Consider the following 23,307-nt stretch of genomic DNA (forward strand, 5'->3'; position numbering starts at 1 on the left):
CATCACCTCTACCACCTTGTTCATTTTCCTCGTCAGGTCCTCATGTACTGTCTGACACTCTTTTTTAATTACCCCTACGTCCTTTTTCATCTCCTTCTGTGTCGATTTTAAACCCTCTATTACCGCTGTGTTCTTCTTTACCTGGTCCCCCAACTCCTTTTGTCCCACTGTCAGCTGTTCTACTCCCAGCGTCAACTCCTCTATACCACCTTGCAATTTTACAGTCCCCTTTCTCACCTCCTTCTCCATGCGCTCCTCACAGTGCCTCACCTCCTCACGCACTCCTCCGACCTCCTCACTCACACCTCTTCTGATCTCCCCTCCCATCACTTGCATCTCCTGCCCAGATGCCACCCTCATCTGCTCCATTTCCTCCCTGTGAGCATCCAATTTAGTTTCTACCCCCATTCTGACCCCCTCTATCTGCTGCCCCATTTGTTTAACTTCCCTTTCCGCTTGGTCCCTCATGTCCCTCAATTTGCCTTCCATACTGTTTTCTAACCCCTCTAACCCCTTTTTCATCCCTTCCATTTGATTCTCTTGAGCAGCCATTCTGTTTTCTACCCCCGTTAACCCCTCCTGTATTTCCCCTAATCTATTGTCTAATCCCTCAAATTTGTTTCCTAATCCCTCTATTCTACTCCCTAACCCTCCGATCTGGGCCCCCATGTCCTCCCTCAATTTCTCGCTATTGGACCCCATCCTTTGTTCTAACCGTTGGCTATTGGCCCCCATGTCATTCCTTAAACCCCCGATCTGGTTTCCCATGTCATCCCTCAATTTCTCGCTATTCTGGGCCAACAGGGCCCCTATTTGCGCCATGAGGACTTGCATGTCCATCGGCGGCACGGGTACAGCTACCGCAATCCCCTGTGCGGCGCCGACCTGTTGTTCGCGCTCCTCTTCCCCATGCCTAGCGCCGCCATTTTGCGAACCTGCCGCCCTCACTGCTTCGCTCTCCTCATGTCCCTCAATTTGGTCCTGGATCGACCCTGCCTCACTCGCCTCTACCGGAACCCAGCCGTCTTGATCTCCCATAGCGTGACTTTCAAAATTCGGGTTTTTGTAAAACAAAAGCAATTTCGGTACTTTGTAATTTTGACCAAATTTTTTCTAGCTGTTTGAAAAATTTGGTTCGGGCCTCGTATCTCACTCCCCGACACCAATTGTTACGGACCGCGGATTGGATGTTATTTACCGAGCGGAGGTAACCGCGGCCGAACAGTTGTTCCCCGTTTCTTCCCGACTCACCCGATTCACCCAGACGTTGGCCAAATCGCGCTATGCCAAATCAATGATAGAAAGGACACGACGACTGGGATAGATGAAACGACACAAGGGGGGTACAGTTCTCAAGACCTCCGGAGGAGGGTATAATTACAGTGGTGGAGAAAAGGGGTAGATTACAAGGCAGAGTGAGGTAAAGAGACAGAAGAGATGGGTACTTAAATACAGTCTTATCTATTCCCAGACAGACAATGGACAAACGGACAAGGTAGACTTACACAGGGATTGATGGCAGGGATGGACAGGTAGGTCGATGGCACAAGGTGCACCTTGGCTCGGGGACAGGATAAAGCACGGTTCCAAGATGCAGGGAGGTCTCACAGCGCTCGGAGGTGGTCTTGCTTGCTCCAAGCTCGGCGCGCATCTCTGACATCACCTCTCTCTCACTGCGCTTGCTCAGCGGGGAGTGACACGCCCTCGGCTGGTTGGTTCCGCCCCAACTGGGGCCGGTCCGCCGCTTCCATTGGGTGCGGGGGTTACCGGTAGTGCTGTTAGCTAGATTCAAAATCCCGTCTCGGAACCGTCTCGATAAATTTTCAATTTTCATAACGGGATCTCGGTTCGGCTCGGTTCCCGGCAAAGTAAAAAATAAAAAAAAAATAAATAAAAAATAAATAAATAAATAATAAGGCTTCAAAAATAATGGAATTTCATTACAATATATAAACAACAATGAAAAAAATTCATTTCTGATGTTGAGTACTTAAATTCCGACTTAGCTTCCATTTACCGGGATGAAATAAAATACACCGCCTACATGCACATGATCGGCCACCGACAGGACCGGGTTATCTCATTACAGTTTGTATTGTCGTGTAATTTCTTGCTCGGAATGTCAGAGAGAGGGAGAAAATGTTTCTGCCCAGGCATATTCGAGTCCTGGTTGGAGTTTCATTATCATTTTGTGAGTTGTGATCGCCAAGGGGCTCGCTCCCCCCTCCCCCCCCCCCGTTCCCCGTTCCCCTCCCCCCCCCCGCCCGGCAATGCCGGGTACTTCTGCTAGTAAATTATAAAGCAGGCGGTGTAGTGATCACCCTCCCCCCCCCCTCCTTATTTTGACTCTGTGACTAAAGTAAACGTAATCAACTTATCAGGCCTAAAGTGGAGATAAGATAACCAAAATACTTTCACATTCAAACCGTCAAACCAAACCCCGAGGGATTCTTACAATTTATAGATTTAGCGTTGCAATTAAACATAAACGTTCATCAAAAACTCATTTCATAAAACTACATAATGTATTGTACTTGTATTAATACATTGTGTGTAGAATAATCCGTTATAAACGTGTTTTTAATCTAAATAAACATCGTCCCTCCATTCACGGGGCTCGAGCGAATCCCTCGATATTAATGTGCTAAAGACCCTAGCAACCACATTCCGTAACTCGTCTCCAAGGACGGACACGTGACCGCAGCGGGGCGGGGCGAGGCGGAGTGATACAGCGGAAGGATTCAACGGTTTAAATAAAGCAGCGACGCAGCGGATTGTCATTGGGACCTTTATCCTGATTTCGTTACTTCCGCCACCAAAGGTGGATGGAGGTTATGTTTTCACTCCTGTCTGTTTGTCCGTTTGTTTGTGAACACAATATCTCAAAAAGTTGTGGACGGATTCGGACGAAATTTTGTGGAGATGCAGCGTGTGTGACAAGGACGACATGATTAGATGTTGGTGAAGATCCGGATTCGGAATTCGGATTCGTTTGCAGTGCATTGTTTGTTGACGAGGGGAAAATCCTGGAACAGTGAGTTTACTTTATCTATCATCGTTTGTGTCAGTTCAGCTGCACTTGCGAAAAATGATGCTTGTGCAGAAGCAGAGTAATGAAAGCAAGGCTCAATAAATGCCTCTATTATGGAAAATATCTGCAAGAAGTTGGAATTTTAACCGGGATTTTTTTACCGAGAAATTGTGTCAATCAATTTATCTCGGGACCGTCCCGAGACCGTCTCGAAAGCCGAAACCGCCGGGATTTCGTCCCGGTCTCGGCTCGGTTGACAGCCCTAGTTACCGGGCTCCGCCCTTGACGAGGAGCCGACAGGGAGCCCCTGTTTGGTAACCCTGTCGAGCACATGTCCGATGGCGGCTCGTTGGGAAGGCCTGGTGTCCTCCCACCACTCCTACCAAGCCGGAGTGAGGACGCGCACTCCCTGCACTCGTTGTTGTTGTTGTTGTTGTTGTTGAAGAGAGCTGTGAGGAAGAGCTGCGGGGAGGTATTGGGAGGTCCTAAACTTCCTAACGGAGCCATACAATCACATTCTGGTGCAACGAAGGGTCAGAATTAATGGAAACGAATCCTTACCTGACATAGACTAAGAATAACTAGCAAGATGTCCTATAGTTGTCTACCTGAGATGCGGTGGACCTGGATGCGACATTTAATGGGGGAAATAGGGGGAGGTCGGGTCTACAGAGTGTTATTTACAGAAAATGGGACTAGGGAATGGGGGATTGGGGAGAGTTGGGAAGTATTGAGGAAATAGGGGAATATTTACAAGCGGATATGGATGGATGCAAATCCCATATCCGCAACAATATAGTAGCACACACAGCCTTTGGACAAAATAACTGCAGTTAAGCGCTTCCTTTAGCCATGAATGAGCTTCCTACACCTCTCTACTGGCAGTTTGGCCCACTCTTCCTGTGTAAACTGCTCCAGTTCTCCCAGATTTGAAGGGTGCCTTCTCCCAACTGCTGTTTTCAGATCTTCCCACAGGTGTTCAATGGGATTTACATCTGAACACATTGCTGGTCACTTCAGAACAGTCCCGCATTTTGTCTTGAACCATTCCTGGATGCTTTTTGAAGTGTGTTTGGAGTCATTGTCCTACTGCAAGACCCATGATCTTCAACTGAGACCCAGCTTTCTGACACTGGGTTGAACATTGCTCTCCAAAATTCCTTGGTAATCTCCTGATTTCATGATGCCATGCACACATTCAAGGCACCCAGTGCTAGAGGCAGCACAGCAACCCCAAAACATCACTGAACCTCCTCCATGTTTGACTATAGTGAAAGTGTTCTTTTCTTTGAAGGCTTCATTTTGTTTTCTGTAAACATAGAGATCATGTGCTTTACCAAAAACCTCTAATTTGGTCTCATCTGTCCATAGGACATTCTCCCAGCAGGATTTTGGATTGTTCAGGTGTGTTTTGGGGAAACTCCAGGAAGGCTTTCTTATGTCTCTCTCTCAGCAGTGGGGTCCTTCTAGGTCTCCTACCATAGAACCCCCTTTCATTGATTTGGCGTTGGATGGTGCAAGTTGAAACTGTCGTACCTTGTGTCTGAAGGTCCGCTTGTATCTGTTTGGCAGTTGATCAAGGTACTTTCTCCACCATTCAAACAACCCTTCGCTGCAATATTAAATAAAGTTTTCTCTTGTGGCCATGTTCAGGGAGATTGTATACAGTGCCATGGGTCTTAAACTTCCTGAGAAAATTGTGTATGGTGGAGACAGGAACATCAAGGTCCCTGGAGATGGACTTGTAGCCTTGAGATTGTCCATGCTTGGCTACAATCTCGTGTCTGACCTCCTCAGACAATTCTCTGGTTTTCTTTTTTTCTCCATGTGCATTGCGGTACACACAGTGACACAACAGCAGAATGACTACTTTTCTCTATTCAAACTGGTTGAATGAGTGATTTTTATATTGCAGGCACCTGCAACTCACCATAGGTGAGTTCAATTCCAAAGTAAAGGAGAATCACCTGCTTGAAATCTAATTATTTCTAACAACTTCTAAAAGGTGCCAATAATATTGTCAACCCCAAAAACCCCAAAACCCCCAAAAAACAGCAACCCCAAAACATCACTGAACCTCCTCCATGTTTGACTATCGTGAAAGTGTTCTTTTCTTTGAAGGCTTCATTTTGTTTTCTGTAAACATAGAGATCATGTGCTTTACCAAAGACCTCTAATTTGGTCTCATCTGTCCATAGGACATTCTCCCAGCAGGATTTTGGATTGTTCAGGTGTGTTTTGGAAAACTCCAGGAAGGCTTTCTTATGTCTCTCTCTCAGCAGTGGGGTCCTTCTAGGTCTCCTACCATAGAACCCCCTTTCATTGAGTTGGTGATGGATGGTGCGAGTTGAAACTGTCGTACCTTGTGTCTGAAGGTCCGCTTGAATCTGTTTGGCAGTTGATCAAGGTGCTTTCTCCACCATTCAAACAACCCTTCGCTGCAATATTCAATAAAGGTTTCTCTTGTGGCCATGTCCAGGGAGGTTGTCTACAGTGCCATGGGTCTTAAACTTCCTGAGAAAATTGTGTATGGTGGAGACAGGAACTTCAAGGTCCCTGGAGATGGACGTGTAGCCTTGAGATTGTCCATGCTTGGCTACAATCTCGTGTCTGACCTCCTCAGACAATTCTCTGGTTTTCTTTTTTTCTCCATGTGCATTGCGGAACACACAGTGACACAACAGCAGAATGACTACTTTTCTCTATTCAAACTGGTTGAATGAGTGATTTTTATATTGCAGGCACCTGCAACTCACCATAGGTGAGTTCAATTCCAAAGTAAAGGAGAATCACCTGCTTGAAATCTAATTATTTCTAACAACTTCTAAAAGGTGCCAATAATATTGTCCGGGCCATTTTCGGATTTCTGTGTGGAATAAGCTAAGATTTCGTAATTATTTTCAGCTTTTTTGTTTTGTTGCATTGCAAACCAAAGAAATACATATGTGGATACCAAAAGATTTTTTAAATTTCAACAATTTTCTGGAAGAAATGGTGCATTATTTGAAAAAAGTGTAAGGGTGCCAATATTTTTGGCCATGACGGCATCATAAATTTTATTTTAATGTTATTGTTGCATTTCATTTGTGAAATATCAGTTGAAGCTCACCAATATCAGTTCAGCTACTTGAACCGGGGTATGATTTAATCATTTCAAATACCCTTTTAGGTCCTCCGATTGGAAGGTGTAAGATGCGATTGTAAACCCCTTCAACTCCACAATTATGTAACTTGCCATGGATGCTGTGTTGAGCACTTGTGGCTTCCCCTGTCTGAAATGTTTCATTTAATTGCTGGAACTGCAATTGACAAAAAAAGATTGTTGCATAGCATGACCATCATTTATCAATTGAAACACATCCATTTCCAAATATAGTGCTAAATATACACAAAGAATTAAGTTAAGCACCCCTACACAACGAATTAAGGTAAGCACCCCCTAATATATATTCTTTGTGTATATGTATACATTGGCATATATTCTAAGGTATGTGAGATCAAATAATGATTGGTATGACATTAGCAATTATCCATTGATGAAATTGAGTGATCAAAGTGAAAAAAAATGATTGGTTGAGTCAGTGATCCGATCACGTGGGTCCTACACACGTTATTGACGCAAAGATCGCTAGAGGTCTTCTCAGAACAATGACTGTACGTTAGAAAACATAAACGTCATCCACACTGTCCGTGATGGACCTATAGCTCCATACTTAAATTGAGGTGAAAATATGCCTAAAATTCCCAAAAAATTTCACCTTAAATTATTCAGAATAAAATATTGAAAACGGCATGATTGTTATGTTTTTATGTGACCATAATATCACTTCTCCAGAAAATATAGCAATATCATGGGTATATTACACTGTTTTGACGACAACAAACTTGTAATGTGCGAGGTTGTAAAAAAACGGGGGGGGGGGGGGGTGCTTAACTTAATTCTTTGTGTATAGATACTGTACTTCACTTAGGTGACCATTCTCTCAACATAGATGAATTAAGTTGAGGCAGATTAAGTGTGAAAGTGGGTACAGATAGTATTTTTACAAAGATAACACAACTGCATATTATCATTTGACATTTAAGGTGTTGGCTTAGCCTGGTGTTGGCTTAGCGGTTAGGGTGCTGGCTTGGGATCCTAGGATCCTGGGTTCGGAATCCCGGTCGATCACTGAATTAACGCCAGGGGGGTTGACTCAGCCTGCTCATCCTTCCGAGGTCGGCAAACTGAGTACCAGTTCACTGGTAATTCCCTGGGTGTCGCAAGAGGCGACTAACAGGGTTGGCGGCAGGAAGGGCATCCGGCCAAAAAACATTGCTTCAAAAATGGGACCACGGTGCCTGAAAAAGGCCAACCCCTGCTCTGTCGGGAAAAATGGCCTCTAAAGGTGGTTGTTTTCTGTTTATTTAAGGTAAAGTATAGTATCGTCATTGAGACACAGGAATATAATTATACTAAGCAGACAATTAATTTGTCATCTATATCTATTGCATTCATTAAAGAGAAATTTGAATGTGAATTGTTCAGAAATTAAGGTTTTAAAGTCGGAAGAAATCCCGCCAAATGTTTCGACCTGGTAAGTATGTTTATATTTATCTTTATTACATTATCTAGAAATTAGATATAGATTATATTAATTATCTTGGAATTTCCACTGCTTCAACGAGTGATATCTATTGGTGTTACTCATGAAAAATCTAAGTAGATGCACACCTTTATTCGATGAGTCTTTGGAGTGCACATTTTCTTGCTAAAAATTCTTTTTTTTACCAATATTTGTGTTTTTTATTTTAGTTCATGTTAGTGCAAGATAGATGAGCTGATTTTCTATCCCACATAAATGTGTATGCATTGCAAACCAGAGATATTGAGGGTGCTAAAATTCTGTAATGAGATTTTGAGTTTATAATTGTTCTTTTTTTTCTTCATAAAATTTTTAGAACGATTAATTTATTTATGTTTATCTATTTTTTTTTTTTACCTCTTATGACTGTTTTAGAAGAAGCATTCCAGTGCTTCATACATTAACAATGAATACAAGTGTACTGTTTCTCATACCGATCTTGCAGATAAGCCAAGATGTCGGGGCGTGGAGGAAAGAAGAAGATGACAAAGTTATCGCGGTCTTCGCGAGCGGGGGTAATTTTCCCTGTTGGCCGTATGCTGCGGTACTTGAAGAAAGGCACGCACAAGTATCGCATCGGAATGGGTGCACCAGTGTACATGGCCGCAGTAATTGAGTACCTGACCGGTATGTTCACATCACATCTCCAGCCAAAATGTTCTTATTTTAATGACTTATTTAGACTTCATTTATTGTGGCTGCTTTATTTTCTTTATTTACTTGCTTGATTTGTGATTTATTTACGACTGCTTTATTTCTACATTCTTCTGCTTTGTACAAATATTCTGCTTGTTCATCTTTTTTTAGCTGTAGTCATTTTTCCATTTGGACACCACCTACTTCATAGAACCATCTTTTGTTTTTTTAATGGGCTAATCATTTTGCTTGTATTTGCTTCTTCATAAGGGTCATGATGGTGATGGGTCATTGAGACAAAAATATCGCTCTTTTTTTCAACTTCATGATGGAAACTTTATTATTGCATTTGATAACCTGCAAGAGAAGATGATGTCATTATGATTTGTACTGCATTCTGGTTACAACTTGCTACGATATTTGTTTCTCCTTGTTATTTTCCTTTTGGTTGTTTCCTTGTGCACATGTGTTTATTTGTCAAAAAACAAAATGATACAAAGTCTAGGCTCACGGAATAGCGAGGGATCAGAGGAAAGATGGCAACATACTGACAGTGGAGCAATAGGCAGACAATGAGTGGTTGAATTAAAAGGAGGAGAGAAGAGGGAAAGGAGGTGGCAAACTGTGGATGGGGAGATGTACTGTAGGGGACAGTTAATGAGGATAGAATAGATTGGGGATGGAAAAATGAGCTGAGATGGTGCTGAACTGCCAACTTGAAGTCCTGAAGGGAAGAGGGGGTTAAATAGGAGGTTCTACTTCTACAAGATGTATGAGGAGGTTCTACAAGAAGAAGAGAAGAAAGGAGTGGAGGTGAGCAGTAAGCCTGGATTTTGGGGCTTTAACACGTAGAGGGGTTGCTGGAAGATTGTGTGTGATCTGGAGGGACTGGGGAGCGCCGGTGAGATGAAAGTGCAGCGAGATCATCTCCTGCATGCTCTCCTTCTTTTCTGGGACATTGTTCACTCAAAACAATGCCATGCATACTTGAAACACTCATCATAGTAACATATTTTAATATTTTTCATGACAGCTGAGATTTTGGAGCTGGCAGGCAATGCGGCAAGAGACAACAAAAAAGGCCGTGTCACTCCACGACACATCCTGCTTGCTGTTGCCAATGATGAAGAGCTCAACCAGGTGGGATTCTGAAGATGGAGCTTCTTCTAATTCTTTCTTATTATGGAATTTTTCTAACTTCTCTTTCTGTCAAAATGAATTCAACATTTCTTGAATCAACTAACAATATGGTAACAATACTAAGGATACCCTTTTTCAAGGTTTTTGGTTCAAAGATTGAATCTTGTTGCCTCACCCTCTGTTCTCTGACCTCTATATTCACAACTGAATTAACAATCAAAGGATTTTGCTTATCATGTGCTCATGCATGTTATCATCCCTTTTTATATATACATATATATATATATATATATATATATATATATATACATATATATATATATATATTTTGTCGCGATCCCGTCTGTGGAATGTATCCCAGCACGGAATACGGACGTAAATGTCCGGGCTTCAAGTAATCCACGTAGTGAACCAAAAGAGACGCAATAAACACAATGGTGTTTTAATCGGCCTTCTAGGGGTAAGGCACGATTATTTATTGGCTCGATCACAAAAACCATGAAAGGTAACAAAAGGTAATATGCTGCACCAGCCGGCAGGAACTGTCGGCAACAGACGCTCCAACAGGACGCAGGTAAGATCACTCGCGGCTCCAATCGACGGGCTCCGGGACTCGGAGGATACCAGGATGGAATACCGCACAAGGCCGCCAGGAACGGTCGGCCAGTAGCTCCAACACGAAGCCGGGAATCACTCGTTCTCTTCTGGAGTTACTCGCTCGTAAAATACAGAACGGTATTCGACCAGCCCAACTCGGCTGTCCGGAGGCTTCAAGGAAAACCCTTTTAGGATATTTCCCACTCGGAGCCTTCGAGCCGTGTGCGTCGCATAAGATGGCGACCGCGCTCTCTGACCCCTCCACCAATCACGTGCCGAATCGCCTCCCAATCGCGTGAGGCTCCCAGCAGGTTACGTCACGTTGTGGGCGGGGCACTCATTTGGGTGAGAACAAAGGTGGTTTCACCGGGGGTTTCTCACAGTCCTCCCCCCCTAAGTAAAAACCCCGTCGAATAGACGGCGTTTTTAAAACCAGTATTTGTAGTAGGTGCAAATCACATGGCAAGATGATGGCGGTAATTGCTAACAGGCAATTAACGCAATTAACCATTACTAACACTTATTAACAACAATAACGCAACAACGCAACAATACAACGCAACGCAATAGCGCCACACAATAGCGCAATTATTAACGCAACAGGCAATTAACAGGCAACAGGTTAACAGGTAGGTTAACAATGACCAAGTTTTTTTTTTTTTTTTTTTTTTTTCACACACAATATTAAACACCAAACACCACATTACTATCTACCCCACAAGAGTTACCCTTCACACAAAGCACAATAGAGAGGCAAGGGGCCAAACTCAAGGGGGGGAGACATTTACAGGAGGGAAACGGACCGAGGAGCAAGTCTCTTTCGGGAGGAATGGAGGAACACTACAATCGGTATCCCCTCTCCGCCCGTGGGCCCCGCTTAACCTTGGGGCTCCTTATCTACTAGGTGGCGACTAAGGAGGTCAGCTAGTCTGTTCTCCACTCCCTTCACGTGTTTGACTGTGAGGTCGTATTCGGAAAGGAGAAGTGCCCAGCGCAGGATACGCTGGTTGGAGGTTTTGGCGTGGCTGAGCCAACCGAGCGGGTGGTGGTCGCTGTAGATGGTGATAGGTCCATGGCCAATGTAGACAGCGAATACCTGGATTGCCGCCATGATAGCGAGGAGCTCCTTCTCCACGGTACTGTAGTTCCGCTCCCTGGGCAACAGTTTGCGCGAGTAGTAGATGACGGGTTTCACAACCTCATCCTCGTTTTGCGTGAGCACAGCTGAGATCCCGAGATCGGATGCATCGGTGAAAATTTGGAACGGCACGGAGAAATCGGGTGCCTTTAGAACCGGTCGGTTTGCAAGGCTTCTCTTCAGCGCATCGAACGCCGCGTCGCACTCTGAGGTCCACAGAAGAGATATGGATCCCTTCTTACTGCCACGGAGAAGGTTGGTTAAGGGGGCAGCGATTTCCGAGAACCGCGGAATGAACCGTCGGTAGAAACCGGTGACTCCCAAGAATCGTCTGAGATCCTTTTTGGTGGCGGGCGGCGGGAAATCCACTAAGGCCTCCACTTTGGCCTTGACCGGAGCTAATTGCCCACTGCCCACTTCATAACCGAGGTACTTCACTCGGCCGCGCCCCATATGGCATTTGACGGCGTTGAGAGTCACGTTATGCTCCGATAGTCGTGAAAAGACGGCCTGGAGGTGCTTAACGTGGTCTTCCCACGTGTGGGAGAACACGGCGATGTCGTCGATGTAGGCCACGGCGAAGTCGTCGAGCCCAGCGAGAACCCGGTTAATGGCTCGCTGGAAGGTGGCCGGGCCACCTCTGACTCCAAACGGCATAACCATGAACTCAAAGTGGCCAAACGACGTGCAGAAGGCACTGACCTCACGCGCCCGATCTGTGAGCTGGATTTGCCAGTAGCCCTTCATGGCATCAAGGACAGAGATGAAACTCGCGGTCCCTAGACGATCAACCAGGTCGTCAAGACGGGGTAGCGGGTACGAATCCCCTTTTGATACGTTGTTGAGGCGACGGTAATCGACGCAAGGTCGCCAGGTGGCGTCGGCTTTCTTGACTAAAATGAGCGGAGAGGCCCACTCACTGTTGCTGGGTCGGCAGACACGCAAATCCAACATCTTGGAGACTTCTTGTCTCATGACGGCAGTTTTCGCCGGGGACACACGGTAGAATGATTGACGTATGGGCGGGTGGTCACCGGTGTCGATGTTATGGAGGACACCCTTCATGGTTCCAATCCCGCCAGAGAACAGACTAGGATAGCCCCGAAACAACACCTGCATATCTTTTCTCTGTGGCTGAGTCAAAGGCTCCAACTGCGGCAACTGATCCTCCGCGGGTCGTTGATCCACCCAATATTGGGTTGGGTCATAGGACACCTCGAGGGGAGTTGGAGTAATATACTCCGGGAGGCATCCTGCGTTGCCTCCGTCACCTAAGAGGTCGCGGCTGTGCTCCGCGGCACCTATTAGGGCGATCGTGTGCGGCCGCCCCACCCATGGCTTCAACGCGTTGACATGGGTGATGCGTTTTTTTATCCGCTTATCTGGCATGTCCACCACGTAAGTATGGCTCCCGACCTTCTCACGGATAAGATAAGACCCCTGATAAGAGGTTACCATGGGCCGTCCGGCATGGGGCAGGTGGACCAAAACCGGATCGCCAGCCTTGAAACTCACCGCCTTCGCCTTCCGGTCGTAACGGAGCTTCCGCTCCACGGCTTGATCCGCCAGGCTGATACCGGCAGCCTTCAAGGCCTCGTGGATCCTTGAGCAAGTCTCGTGGATGTGGTCCGGAAGAGAACGTTCAGTGGACGGCGGGGATTCCACCCAACGTTCAAAAAGGAGGTGCAAGGGCCCTCGGGGCTCTCTACCATACAACAAGAAAAACGGAGAATACCCGGTACTCCGATGTGGGGCACTCCGGTATGCAAACAAGAGCCAGGGAATCACCTGATCCCACTCACCACCTACTTGCTCCGTCACCGCCTTGATCATTGATTTGAAAGTCCCATTGAACCGCTCACAGGCGCCGTTGCATTCAGGACGGTACGGACTGGTGGTCAGGTGCTGAACCCCTAGCTCGGTCAGGAATCCTTCAAATACTTCCGACAAGAACACACTGCCTCGATCCGTAAGGAATTTAGTCGGAAGGCCATGCCGACTAAACAAATCCTTGAGAGACTCTACGGCATGGGCGGAGTCAGCTTGCTCCAAGGGATAAGCCTCTGCATACTTGGTAGCTTGACATATGACCGTGAGCAAATAGCGTTTCCCGGAACTAGTTTTGGGCAAAGGTCCGACAAAATCAGCGGCCACAAACTGGAAAGGCTGACTGACCACGGGGAGGGGCTTTAGGGGTGCCTTGAAAACCTTCACTCCTTTTCCGAGTCGTTGACAAATGGGACAGCTAGCGCAATAGCGCTTGATGTCTCGCGACATGGCGGGCCATATGAACTGATTCTTGACCTTGGCTAAGGTCTTGGCAGCTCCGACATGACCCGAGGAAATATTGTCATGGGCCAATTGCATGACTGACTGACGATGCCTCCCTGGTACGACAACTCGGTGTCGGACCTTCCACGTCTGGGTGGAGGACATGTTCTTTGGGGAATACTTCTGCATCAGCACACCTGCACCATTCACATAAAAGCCTGTTCGTTCCGGCTCGGAGTCTTCTCCCATTTCCCAGAGGATGGCAAGGGTGGGATCGAGGTGCTGATCCTCCACTAAACTGGTTACCGCAGGCAATGCGGGAGTAACTTCCGCCCCAGAACTGAGGTCGCTAACCGCCTTGGAGGACTGATTCTCCTCCCCGGATTTGCCGACCGGCGAACACGTAGCTGGGGTCCCTGGGTTACAGGCGGAAGCGGTCCCTGAGGAGCACGGCACCTGAGGTTGGCTTGACGGGAGGCTCGGATGGGCTTCAGCTGACGCAACGTCACCATCGGGAACTGGAGTCGAGGCGCTAGGCTCCTCGGGCCAGAGTGACGATATGTCGGACTCCGCCACTCCCTCCGCCTGTTTACTCTGGGATCTAGTGACCACCCCACAGGTCAGAGTCAATGACTCCTCCCTGGCCATGGCATCATTGCCAATCAACAAGGAGACCCCGGGTACCGGGTAGTAGGGTACCACCGCACAGGTCATTGGACCTGTAAAAATGTCACTCCGGACCTCGAGGAGGGCAAGGGGGTACCGGCCAGGAACCTGGTTAATGCCCCGAAGGATGATATACTCGCCGGTATAGCGCATCTGAGAGGCCGGAACTACCCCCGCCCGGAGAACACACAGTGTCGCCCCAGTATCCCGAAGGTATTGGGCCTTAAACTTCAGCATCGAATCAGGGCCGCCCACTAAGGCTGTCCCTGAATAATCCTGATACAACGGATGAATGGCATTAGCCTCGGGGGCAGTGACCTCTGTCACCGATGCCACCGTCGGGTGCGAGGGCTCAATTGATGGCCTCCACTGACCTTCCTCCGGTTTAACAGCAGGGTTGCCTCGGTAGGCCGGACTAGCGGGGTTAGAGAAGCAGCGGTCTCCACCGTGCCCCACGCGTTTGCAGAAATGGCACCAGGACCGTGCCCTGGCCTGCAGCTCGCGACCGCCACCAGTGGAGGGCCTCGGAGAACCCTTCCCCTCAATCCAGCCGCCGGGCAGACGGGGGGCGGGCTTGATCGCATGATCCTCCGTCTTACGACGCGACTGCGTGACTTGCAGCATTTTGCACGCCAAAACATGTTTATCAATAAGGTTGACGCAGTCTGCCAAGGAAACAGTGTCTTTGTCGACAAGAAACAATGCTAAGTCAGGCGGAAGCTGTTGATCGATACGGTAACGCACCAGGAGTTCCGCAACCGCTTGAGGTAACTCCACCTTGCTCCCCTTGAACCATCTCTGCAGCTGTTCCAACAAGGCCCGCGAATGTTCCTCATAGGTTTGACTGGACTCACGAGTCCAGCTGAAAAAATTTCTCCTATAAATACATGCGGACACCGCATAGGCATTCAAAATCTCGGCCTTCAATGCCCTGTATTTGTTTGCGTCCTCGGTTGCCATCCTCGCATATACCTCCCTCGCCTTCTCAGATAGATGGCTCACAAGATGGCCGACCCACAAGCTCTCATCAATGCCACCGGCAGCCAACAACTTCTCCGCCATCTCCAGATACGCTTCTGGCTTCGTGTCTCCCGTCCAGTCCGGCAAACGAACATGAACAGTTTCCGGGACTCTTGCAGCAGACCCCTCTGCCCGCAGTCGTTCAGTCAACATTCGCAACTCATGCTCTCTGACGCGTTCAGCTTCTGCTGCCGCATGCTCTCTCGCTGCTGCCGCACGCTCTCCCTCTGCTGCTGCCGCACGCTCTCTCTCTGCTGCCGCATGCTCTCTCTCTGCTGCCGCACGCTCTCCCTCTGCTGCTGCACGCTCTCTCTCTGCTGCTGCCGCACGCTCTCCCTCTGCTGCCGCATGCTCTCTCTCTGCTGCTGCACGCTCTCTCTCTGCTGCTGCCGCACGCTCTGCCTCTGCCCTGTCATTCTCCCTGTTATACATGTCAAGTTGTTGAACCGGAGTCAGCCCGGTCCAGAAGGGCGAACGCATGCATTTAGTCATGATGGAATCGCTTCCTAACATCTCGGGTTGAGTGCCCGGGTCAAGGCTGCTTGCGTCGCTCACCTCGCCACCCACGTGACTGTCAACATGATCAGGTTGAACTCTCACTTCCCTGGTCGACATAGCTTGGCTACGAGTTATCATACGACCAGGCACAAAACACAACCTCAAACACAACGCTCAAACACAACGCTCTGTTGGGGAAATACGACACAACTACGCAATATCACCCGCACATCAAATTGCCAATGAGAAAAATACCACGTACAAATACTCACGTTTTTTTTTTTTTTTTTCCGGTTGTTTGGAGGGATCCGAGGCTATTCGCTTATTCTTTGTCGGTTGTTTGGAGGGATCCGAGGCTATTCACTTCTCTGCCCAAGACAGCGTCCTACGGCGAGAAAGTTCCTCCCAGACGGCGTCCGCTGGTGAGAAGGCGATGAACAGATGCCAGAAGATGTCGTCCACTGCAGAATTCCCGTCTCAATCGAATGGCTCTTACTTGAATGATCCTAGGACGAGCAACCCATTTGTCGCGATCCCGTCTGTGGAATGTATCCCAGCACGGAATACGGACGTAAATGTCCGGGCTTCAAGTAATCCACGTAGTGAACCAAAAGAGACGCAATAAACACAATGGTGTTTTAATCGGCCTTCTAGGGGTAAGGCACGATTATTTATTGGCTCGATCACAAAAACCATGAAAGGTAACAAAAGGTAATATGCTGCACCAGCCGGCAGGAACTGTCGGCAACAGACGCTCCAACAGGACGCAGGTAAGATCACTCGCGGCTCCAATCGACGGGCTCCGGGACTCGGAGGATACCAGGATGGAATACCGCACAAGGCCGCCAGGAACGGTCGGCCAGTAGCTCCAACACGAAGCCGGGAATCACTCGTTCTCTTCTGGAGTTACTCGCTCGTAAAATACAGAACGGTATTCGACCAGCCCAACTCGGCTGTCCGGAGGCTTCAAGGAAAACCCTTTTAGGATATTTCCCACTCGGAGCCTTCGAGCCGTGTGCGTCGCATAAGATGGCGACCGCGCTCTCTGACCCCTCCACCAATCACGTGCCGAATCGCCTCCCAATCGCGTGAGGCTCCCAGCAGGTTACGTCACGTTGTGGGCGGGGCACTCATTTGGGTGAGAACAAAGGTGGTTTCACCGGGGGTTTCTCACAATATATATATATATATATACATATATATATATATATATATATATATGTATATATATATATATATATATATATATATATATATATATATATATATATATATATACACACTGTATGTATATATATATATATATATGTATATATATATATATATATATATATATATATATATATATATATATATATATATGTGTGTATATATATGTATGTATATATATGTATGTATATATATATATATATATATATATATATATATATATATATATATATATATATATATATATATATATATATATATATATATATATATATATATATTGTAACGAATTTGGAAAATGTAAAGAATGTGAGAACTGGTTTGCTGTGTTTTAACTGACCCTCGTAGAGTAAATAAGGTCAAAGGACGTCCCCCTAGTTAATTCCATGAAACTTACACACAGGCCACGATATATCTTTTTAAATAGCTTATTTCCTTATTCTATGTAGGCTAAATATGTGTTTCCCACTAGATTGACTCTGCATTGTATCAAACGAAATAAGCGTAGGCCCCTTTCAATTTCCCCAATCATCTCCGCTCTCCAAAGTTCCTTTCAAAAGCGGTGCGAGTGGTGTTCAATCCCGCAAGCCGCCATTGCCCATGTGCTAATCTCGGAGAAGAGGGGGGTAGGAGCCACCAACTCACGGGCGTGGCACGTCGTCATGATCAAAGGGGGAATCAGACAGCCCTAACAGCCAACCAGCACCGCGGTGAGCGACCCGGTAGGCGTACCCTCGCAGCCGGCGGCTTGATTCCGACCCGAGTAATAAACGACTGGAAGGGACTGCTTCGGCAGATAAGATGAGAGAAGAGATGAGAGGAGAGATGAGCTGTGAGATGAGCTGTGAGCTGTGAGATGAGAGATGAGAGACGCTCCAAACCAAAAAGGAGAGGTACTTGGAGATGAAACAAGCTTTGGAGAGACGCGCTGAGAGGAGGGAGACGGCTCCACCAGAAGGAGAGGAGCAGGTGTGACCGAGCCAGCGCGTGACGTCCACAGCATCAGCAACGTCGACGCGACCGAGGGTTTTCCCGCCAAAAACGCGAAGAATTGGGAGCTGCTACTTCCAGCCCTGCCGGTTGCAGGGACCTGACCCTGCCTCCCTCTCCAGCAACCCACCTCCGCCATTCCTGCCTGCAATTTCCCCCGTGTAAGTGTGAACGTCGTCTGTCTTAATCGTTGTCCTGGGGTTAAGTAAACTGCATAGATAAGCTAACGATTCTGTGTGACTGCTTCTTCCATCCATTGCTTGTAAATAACTTTGATCGCTCCTTCTTTTTGCTTGTGTGTATAATAAATCCTGTTATTCCTCCGTACTCTGTCTTCTTCTCTCTTCCTTCTCTTTCGGTCGCTTTAGAGGTTTCCCGATTGAATACCTGTGGCGCGATTGGTCAACGTTGGGGGAGTCGGGCCAATCGGGGATCCTGTAACAGTCGCGGTTGACCATCCGCTCGGCCCAAAGTAACATCTTGTCCGCGACCCGTAACAATTGGTGTCTAGGAGTGGGATACGAGGCCCGAACCAAATTTTTAAAACGTGTAGAAAAAAAAAATTTGGTCAAAATTACGAGCTGCCGAAATTTTGTTGTTTTATAAAACCCAAATTTTGAGATCGCGCCATGGACAATCAAGGCGATCGGATGTCGGTGGGGGTGATAGACGGGTTAGGGGTAACCCAGGACCTCGGGGAAAGTATGTGGAGGAAAGGGAGGAGAGCAATGGCAATGTGGTTGAGGGAGTATCAGGCGCACAAAATGGCGGCCTCGTGCACGAGGTTACGGGCGCGCAAAATGGCGCCTCGCACATGGCCACGGCGCCCGCAACCGTAGCAGCGCCACTGGTGGATTTGAACCTTTTTTTTATACAAATGAAGGCCCCTATGGCCCAGAATAGCGAGAAATTGAGGGAGGACATGGGGTCCAATAGCGAGAAATTGAGGGAGGACATGGGGGCCCAGATCGGAGGGTTAGGGAGTAGAATAGAGGGATTTGGAAACAAATTTGAGGGGTTAGACAATGGGATAAAAGAGGTGAAAAATGGGTTAATGGGGTTAGAAAATAGGATGGAAGACAAATTGCGGGAAATAGGGGAGCAATCCGCCCGGGAAATCGAACAGATGGGGAACCAGATAGAGGAGGTGAAAATCGGGTTAGAAAGTAAATTGGATGCTCAGAGGGATGAATTGGGACAGATGAGGGTGGCATCTACAAAAGGGATGGAGGAGATGAAAGAGGGGATATGACGAGGTGTAAGTGAGGAGGTCTCGGGGGTACGCGAGGAGGTAAAGCGAGGCGAAAAGCGTATGGAGAAAGAGGTGAGGAATAATACGGCGAGGTTACAGGGGGGAATAGAAGGTCTGACGAAGGAGGTGGAACAGCTGACAGAGGGACAAACGGAGTTAGTGGAGCAGGTTCAAAGGAACACCGCGGTACTAGGAGGGTTAAAGGCGACACAAAAAGAAATTAAAAATGACTTAATAGCGACACAGAGGCAATGTCAGATGGTACGTGAGGGATTGACAATGAGGTTGGACGAGGTGACAGAGGGAATGGAGACAAAGGACCTGCAGGTGAGGATGCGCATAGAGACGGTCACGGTAGCCTTAGAGGACGAACTTGAGGAGACGCACCGGGAAATAAAGGAGGTGAAGCAAAAGTTAAAGGAGGTGTTAGAGGGGGTGAGTGAAATTAAGAAGAGACGGACAGAAACTAAGAGAGAAATACAGGAGGAGGTGATGGAATTAGTACAAGGTCGGTGCTCAACTCATAATGTGATGCTCACTAACCAAATAAAGAGTTTGCAGGTGGCAGAGGAGGTGCGGAGACGAGGTGTCAAGGTGAGTGGCGATATATTCGGAAATGTATATGATGTGAGGGGAGCTTCAGTCAGCTTGGGGGTTGTTGTGGACCCGGGTGTTCGTGAGAGGCCGTTGGTGAAGTGTGCGACAGGTCTGGTGTGCGAAAAACGAGGTGTGCGAGAATGTCCGACCATGGGGTGTGTGAGGAAAAAGTGCACGCCAAGGAGTGAGTGTGCTGTCGAGAGTGAGTCGGTCGTAGCGCGTGTGCGAGGGAGCACATGGAAGCGCGTGGTGAGGAGTGTTACAGAGGATGTAACGGGAGAGTGTGCCGTCAAGAGTGAGTTGGTCGAAGCGCGTGTGCGAGGGGGTACATGGAAGCGCGGTGTGGTAAGTGTTACGGAGGAAGTAACGAAAGAGTGTGCGCAAGAGGATGCGCGAGAAAGGTGTGTAACGGACAGGTGCATGAGGAAAGAGTGCGCTGTCGAGAGTAAGGGTGAGTGCACGACCGAGAGTGGAGGTGAGAGTAGTGAGAGTGGCACGGAGCGTGAGTTAGTTGTGACAGGTGAGCGAGGATGTACACCTGGCATGGAAGGATGCACACCTGGAATGGTAGAGCGTGTGTGGGAATGCACACTTGAGTTGGTCGTGAGGCACGTGGTTGGGTGTGCGAGTGAGAGCACACCTGTGGTAGTCACAGAGGAGGTGACCGAGAAGGGGGCGCGAAGAGGTGTGTTGGTGAGGTGTGCGAGCGACGAGTGTGTGCAAAGGTGTTCGGTGGTCAGGTGTGTGACCAAGTCTGTGAGTGGAATGAGTGTACCGAGGTGTGTAAGGAAAGGTACGAGGAGCATGGGAACAGCTGGAGGTATGAGCAAGAAAGGGGTAGCGTATGCGTGTAAGCATGCAGGTGAGGCATCGACGGTAACCGGGTTAGCGGTTAGAGCGACTTCTAGCCGAATCGGGCCCTCGGTGCGTGCCGGGCTTCGCGTGCCGCGAGAACCAGCGGGGATCCGAGCCACGGCGGGTTCGAAAGGACCGCCGTACGTGATCCACGCTGGGCCACGCTTGGAACGGCCGCGTCCGTGCTCCACTAGGCGGAATGGGCAGCCCGATAGGAAGGGTCGTCATGGCGACCACTTTTTGTTGAGGCTTTCCGGCAGGTCGAGATCGGGCAATTGGATGGCTCCGCGCCGAGGTGGTGCATGGGATCTCGGCCCGGGTAAGCCCCCGTCCCTGCACCGAGTGCCGGATGCATCCAACCGCCGGTACCAAAGAACCCGCATTCATTGCTCGGCTGTACGAAGCCCGGCTGTAGACGTGAATTGGCGCACCGAGAGGATCTAATAAGTAGACGGGTGATGAGGTTAGCGTTTTGGGCCCAAAATTAGAAAAAGGCAAAAATTTGATGATTGGCAAAGGATTGGCAGAGTGATGATTGGTAATGGTACAGTGATTGGCAGATGATTGGCAAAATTTTTGATTTGTTGGATTTGGTGTGCAAAATTGATAGTGGGACCTCCCCGATGTGGTGGGAATGCAACTCTGTCATCCCTCACAGCAGAGGGGGGCAAAGGAGCACTAGTCTTATGGGGTTGATGGCAGTGAAAACTAGCCTGGGTGGGTTAGGATATTGTGTGTAGGGCCCTAGAAGATGACATTAGGTAACGTTAAGGTTAGTTAGTGACTGACACCTGTAGTGGGGACGCAGGTAGATTAGAGTGGATGATAATGACGTGGTATGTGCTTAGTTTAAAGGGAAGACGGGGAGCACTAAGTTAGCAGGGCAACAGGTAGTTCAGATGATGCCATGTGAGTGTTGAAGGTGTATTCAAGTGTATTGAGCAGTGTGTGAGGAACAGGTGTGATAGACCAGGTGTGATTGCACAGGTGTGCAACTGAACAGGTGTGTGGAGCAGTGTATGAGTGAGTGAAGGTGATCGTGTATTGTGATGACCAAATGGTCCAGGAAGAAAGGAGGATGCAGGTGGCACCAGGTGTGAGTGCACAGGTGTGCACCAACAGGTGGGTGGAATACATGGAATGTGGAATATATGGAGTCTTGGAATGGATGGTCGTGGAGTGAGTATGGTGGAAATTGTGGAGTGGAGTGGATGGTGCGAAGGTGTGAATGGGGGAAGAGTGGACCCCCATCACGGATACCCGGGGCGGGTAGTGTAAGTGTTAGGTAGAGGGTACAGGTAAATTGTGGTTGGATATTGGCATCTGTGGTGCGGTTGGAAGAATGATGTTTGGATGGGTGCATTAGTGTTGTGGAAATGGCTGGGCGTGTAGCCTGTTAGTGTGTGTAGTTGGTTTGGGCACTCCACCACTGTGAGGATGTCGGCCAGGTGAGGCCGCAGGTGGGCTCTGGGAGCCGGTAGTAGTTGTTGTGGATGGGGCCCGAGGATCTGGAGGACGGACCCGGGTAGCCCAGTGCCAGAGGGCACCAAGGGGTGACATAGCCAGGAGGGGCCTTCCCCAGTTAGATAGGTTGGGTGAGGAGCTAGGTAAGCTCGGGTGGCAACTGCAGTGGTGGAGGTGTGCAGGTGGGTAGACCTGCTGGGAGAGCTACACGTCACAGCCCAGAAATTGTGCAAGGGCACCGGGAGATGAATCGGGGGAGTGAGACCCCAAATTGAGAAGCACCACAGTTTGGTCAATGGGAATTGGTTTTTAGAACCCATAGTGTAAGTGGCCAATGGATTGGCAGGGAGAGACCCCGGGTAGTGTAAAGTGTGTTAAAATCATTTCGAGGATAGTTAGGATGAAGGATCTCCTCGCACCATCTGCATCCACTCACCTGAGATGAGGTAACTCCACACCATGCCATGTTTTGATTATTTTTTACTGTGCAAATGTTTGGAATGTGAGACGCATCATGATGTGGGTGTGACATTGTGCTTGAGGTTCCATCTCTTCCTCCTTATGAGGATTGATGATGAATTGGGTGATGGCAAATTTTGGTTAGAGGGATTATGGAGACGAATTTGGTGAAGAAGGGAAAGATGGGGAAGACAAGACGTAGTGACGAATTTGTAAAGGTGTAAATTGTTGTAAATATGGGGTAAGGGCAAGGGTAGTGTAGGTGACAGGGGGGGGTGACGTACGGTAGGGACGAGTTTTTCTCACTTCGCTCTCCGTACGCACTTCACCCTGCATTGCCTTTATTGACGTGTACCCTTGTGACCTTACCCCTCGCTCATTTGTCTTCCCCCCTTTTGTCTCCCACTTGAGGACCTGTGCGGCATTGGGCGCCGAGGGGAGCGTGCGTGAGGTGGCCATTGTGCGCATGAGATTCTCAGAACCAGCATGCATTGCGTTGATGTACCACTTTATGGACCGCTGTTCTGCGGCCAAGTACCACTTGATGGACCCCAGGTTCTGGGGCAGGGCACCTCTGTTGGAGACCGGCCATAGTGGCCAGGGAATCTTGCTTGCGGACCTCGGTAAGGTGGCACCTATGCCAAACAGGTGGACCACCCTTAGTTGGCCCCTGAGGCCCTAAATAAAAAATGAACACAAGTTGTGCTTTTTATTATTTCCAAGTAGGCCGCATGAAGCCAGAAGACGTCGGGAAGAACATCGGCCCAGCAGAAAAAGAGAAGACCACCACCAGTTGTTTTGTTGTGTTTATTATGAACAGTGGTGACTGTGCACCGAGTGGTGCTTTTGGTGCTTTGTG

At 48.2% G+C, this 23,307-nt stretch overlaps 1 protein-coding gene across 1 annotated transcript in view; it reads left to right on the forward strand.

The window, feature by feature from the left end:
- Positions 1-23,307, forward strand: part of LOC137425435 (core histone macro-H2A.1) — an 85,529-nt gene that overhangs the window by 25,398 nt on the left and 36,824 nt on the right. Inside the window, exons 2-3 of the mRNA XM_068113872.2 lie at positions 8,102-8,283; positions 9,326-9,432. Of these exons, the coding sequence (XP_067969973.1) occupies positions 8,112-8,283; positions 9,326-9,432 (279 nt within the window). The 5' untranslated portion in view covers positions 8,102-8,111. The remainder of the gene's footprint in view (positions 1-8,101; positions 8,284-9,325; positions 9,433-23,307) is intronic.

Source organism: Myxine glutinosa, chromosome 4 (genome assembly GCF_964187855.1).
Source record: "Myxine glutinosa chromosome 4, kmMyxGlut1.1, whole genome shotgun sequence".
NCBI classification, from domain to species: Eukaryota; Metazoa; Chordata; class Myxini; order Myxiniformes; family Myxinidae; genus Myxine; species Myxine glutinosa.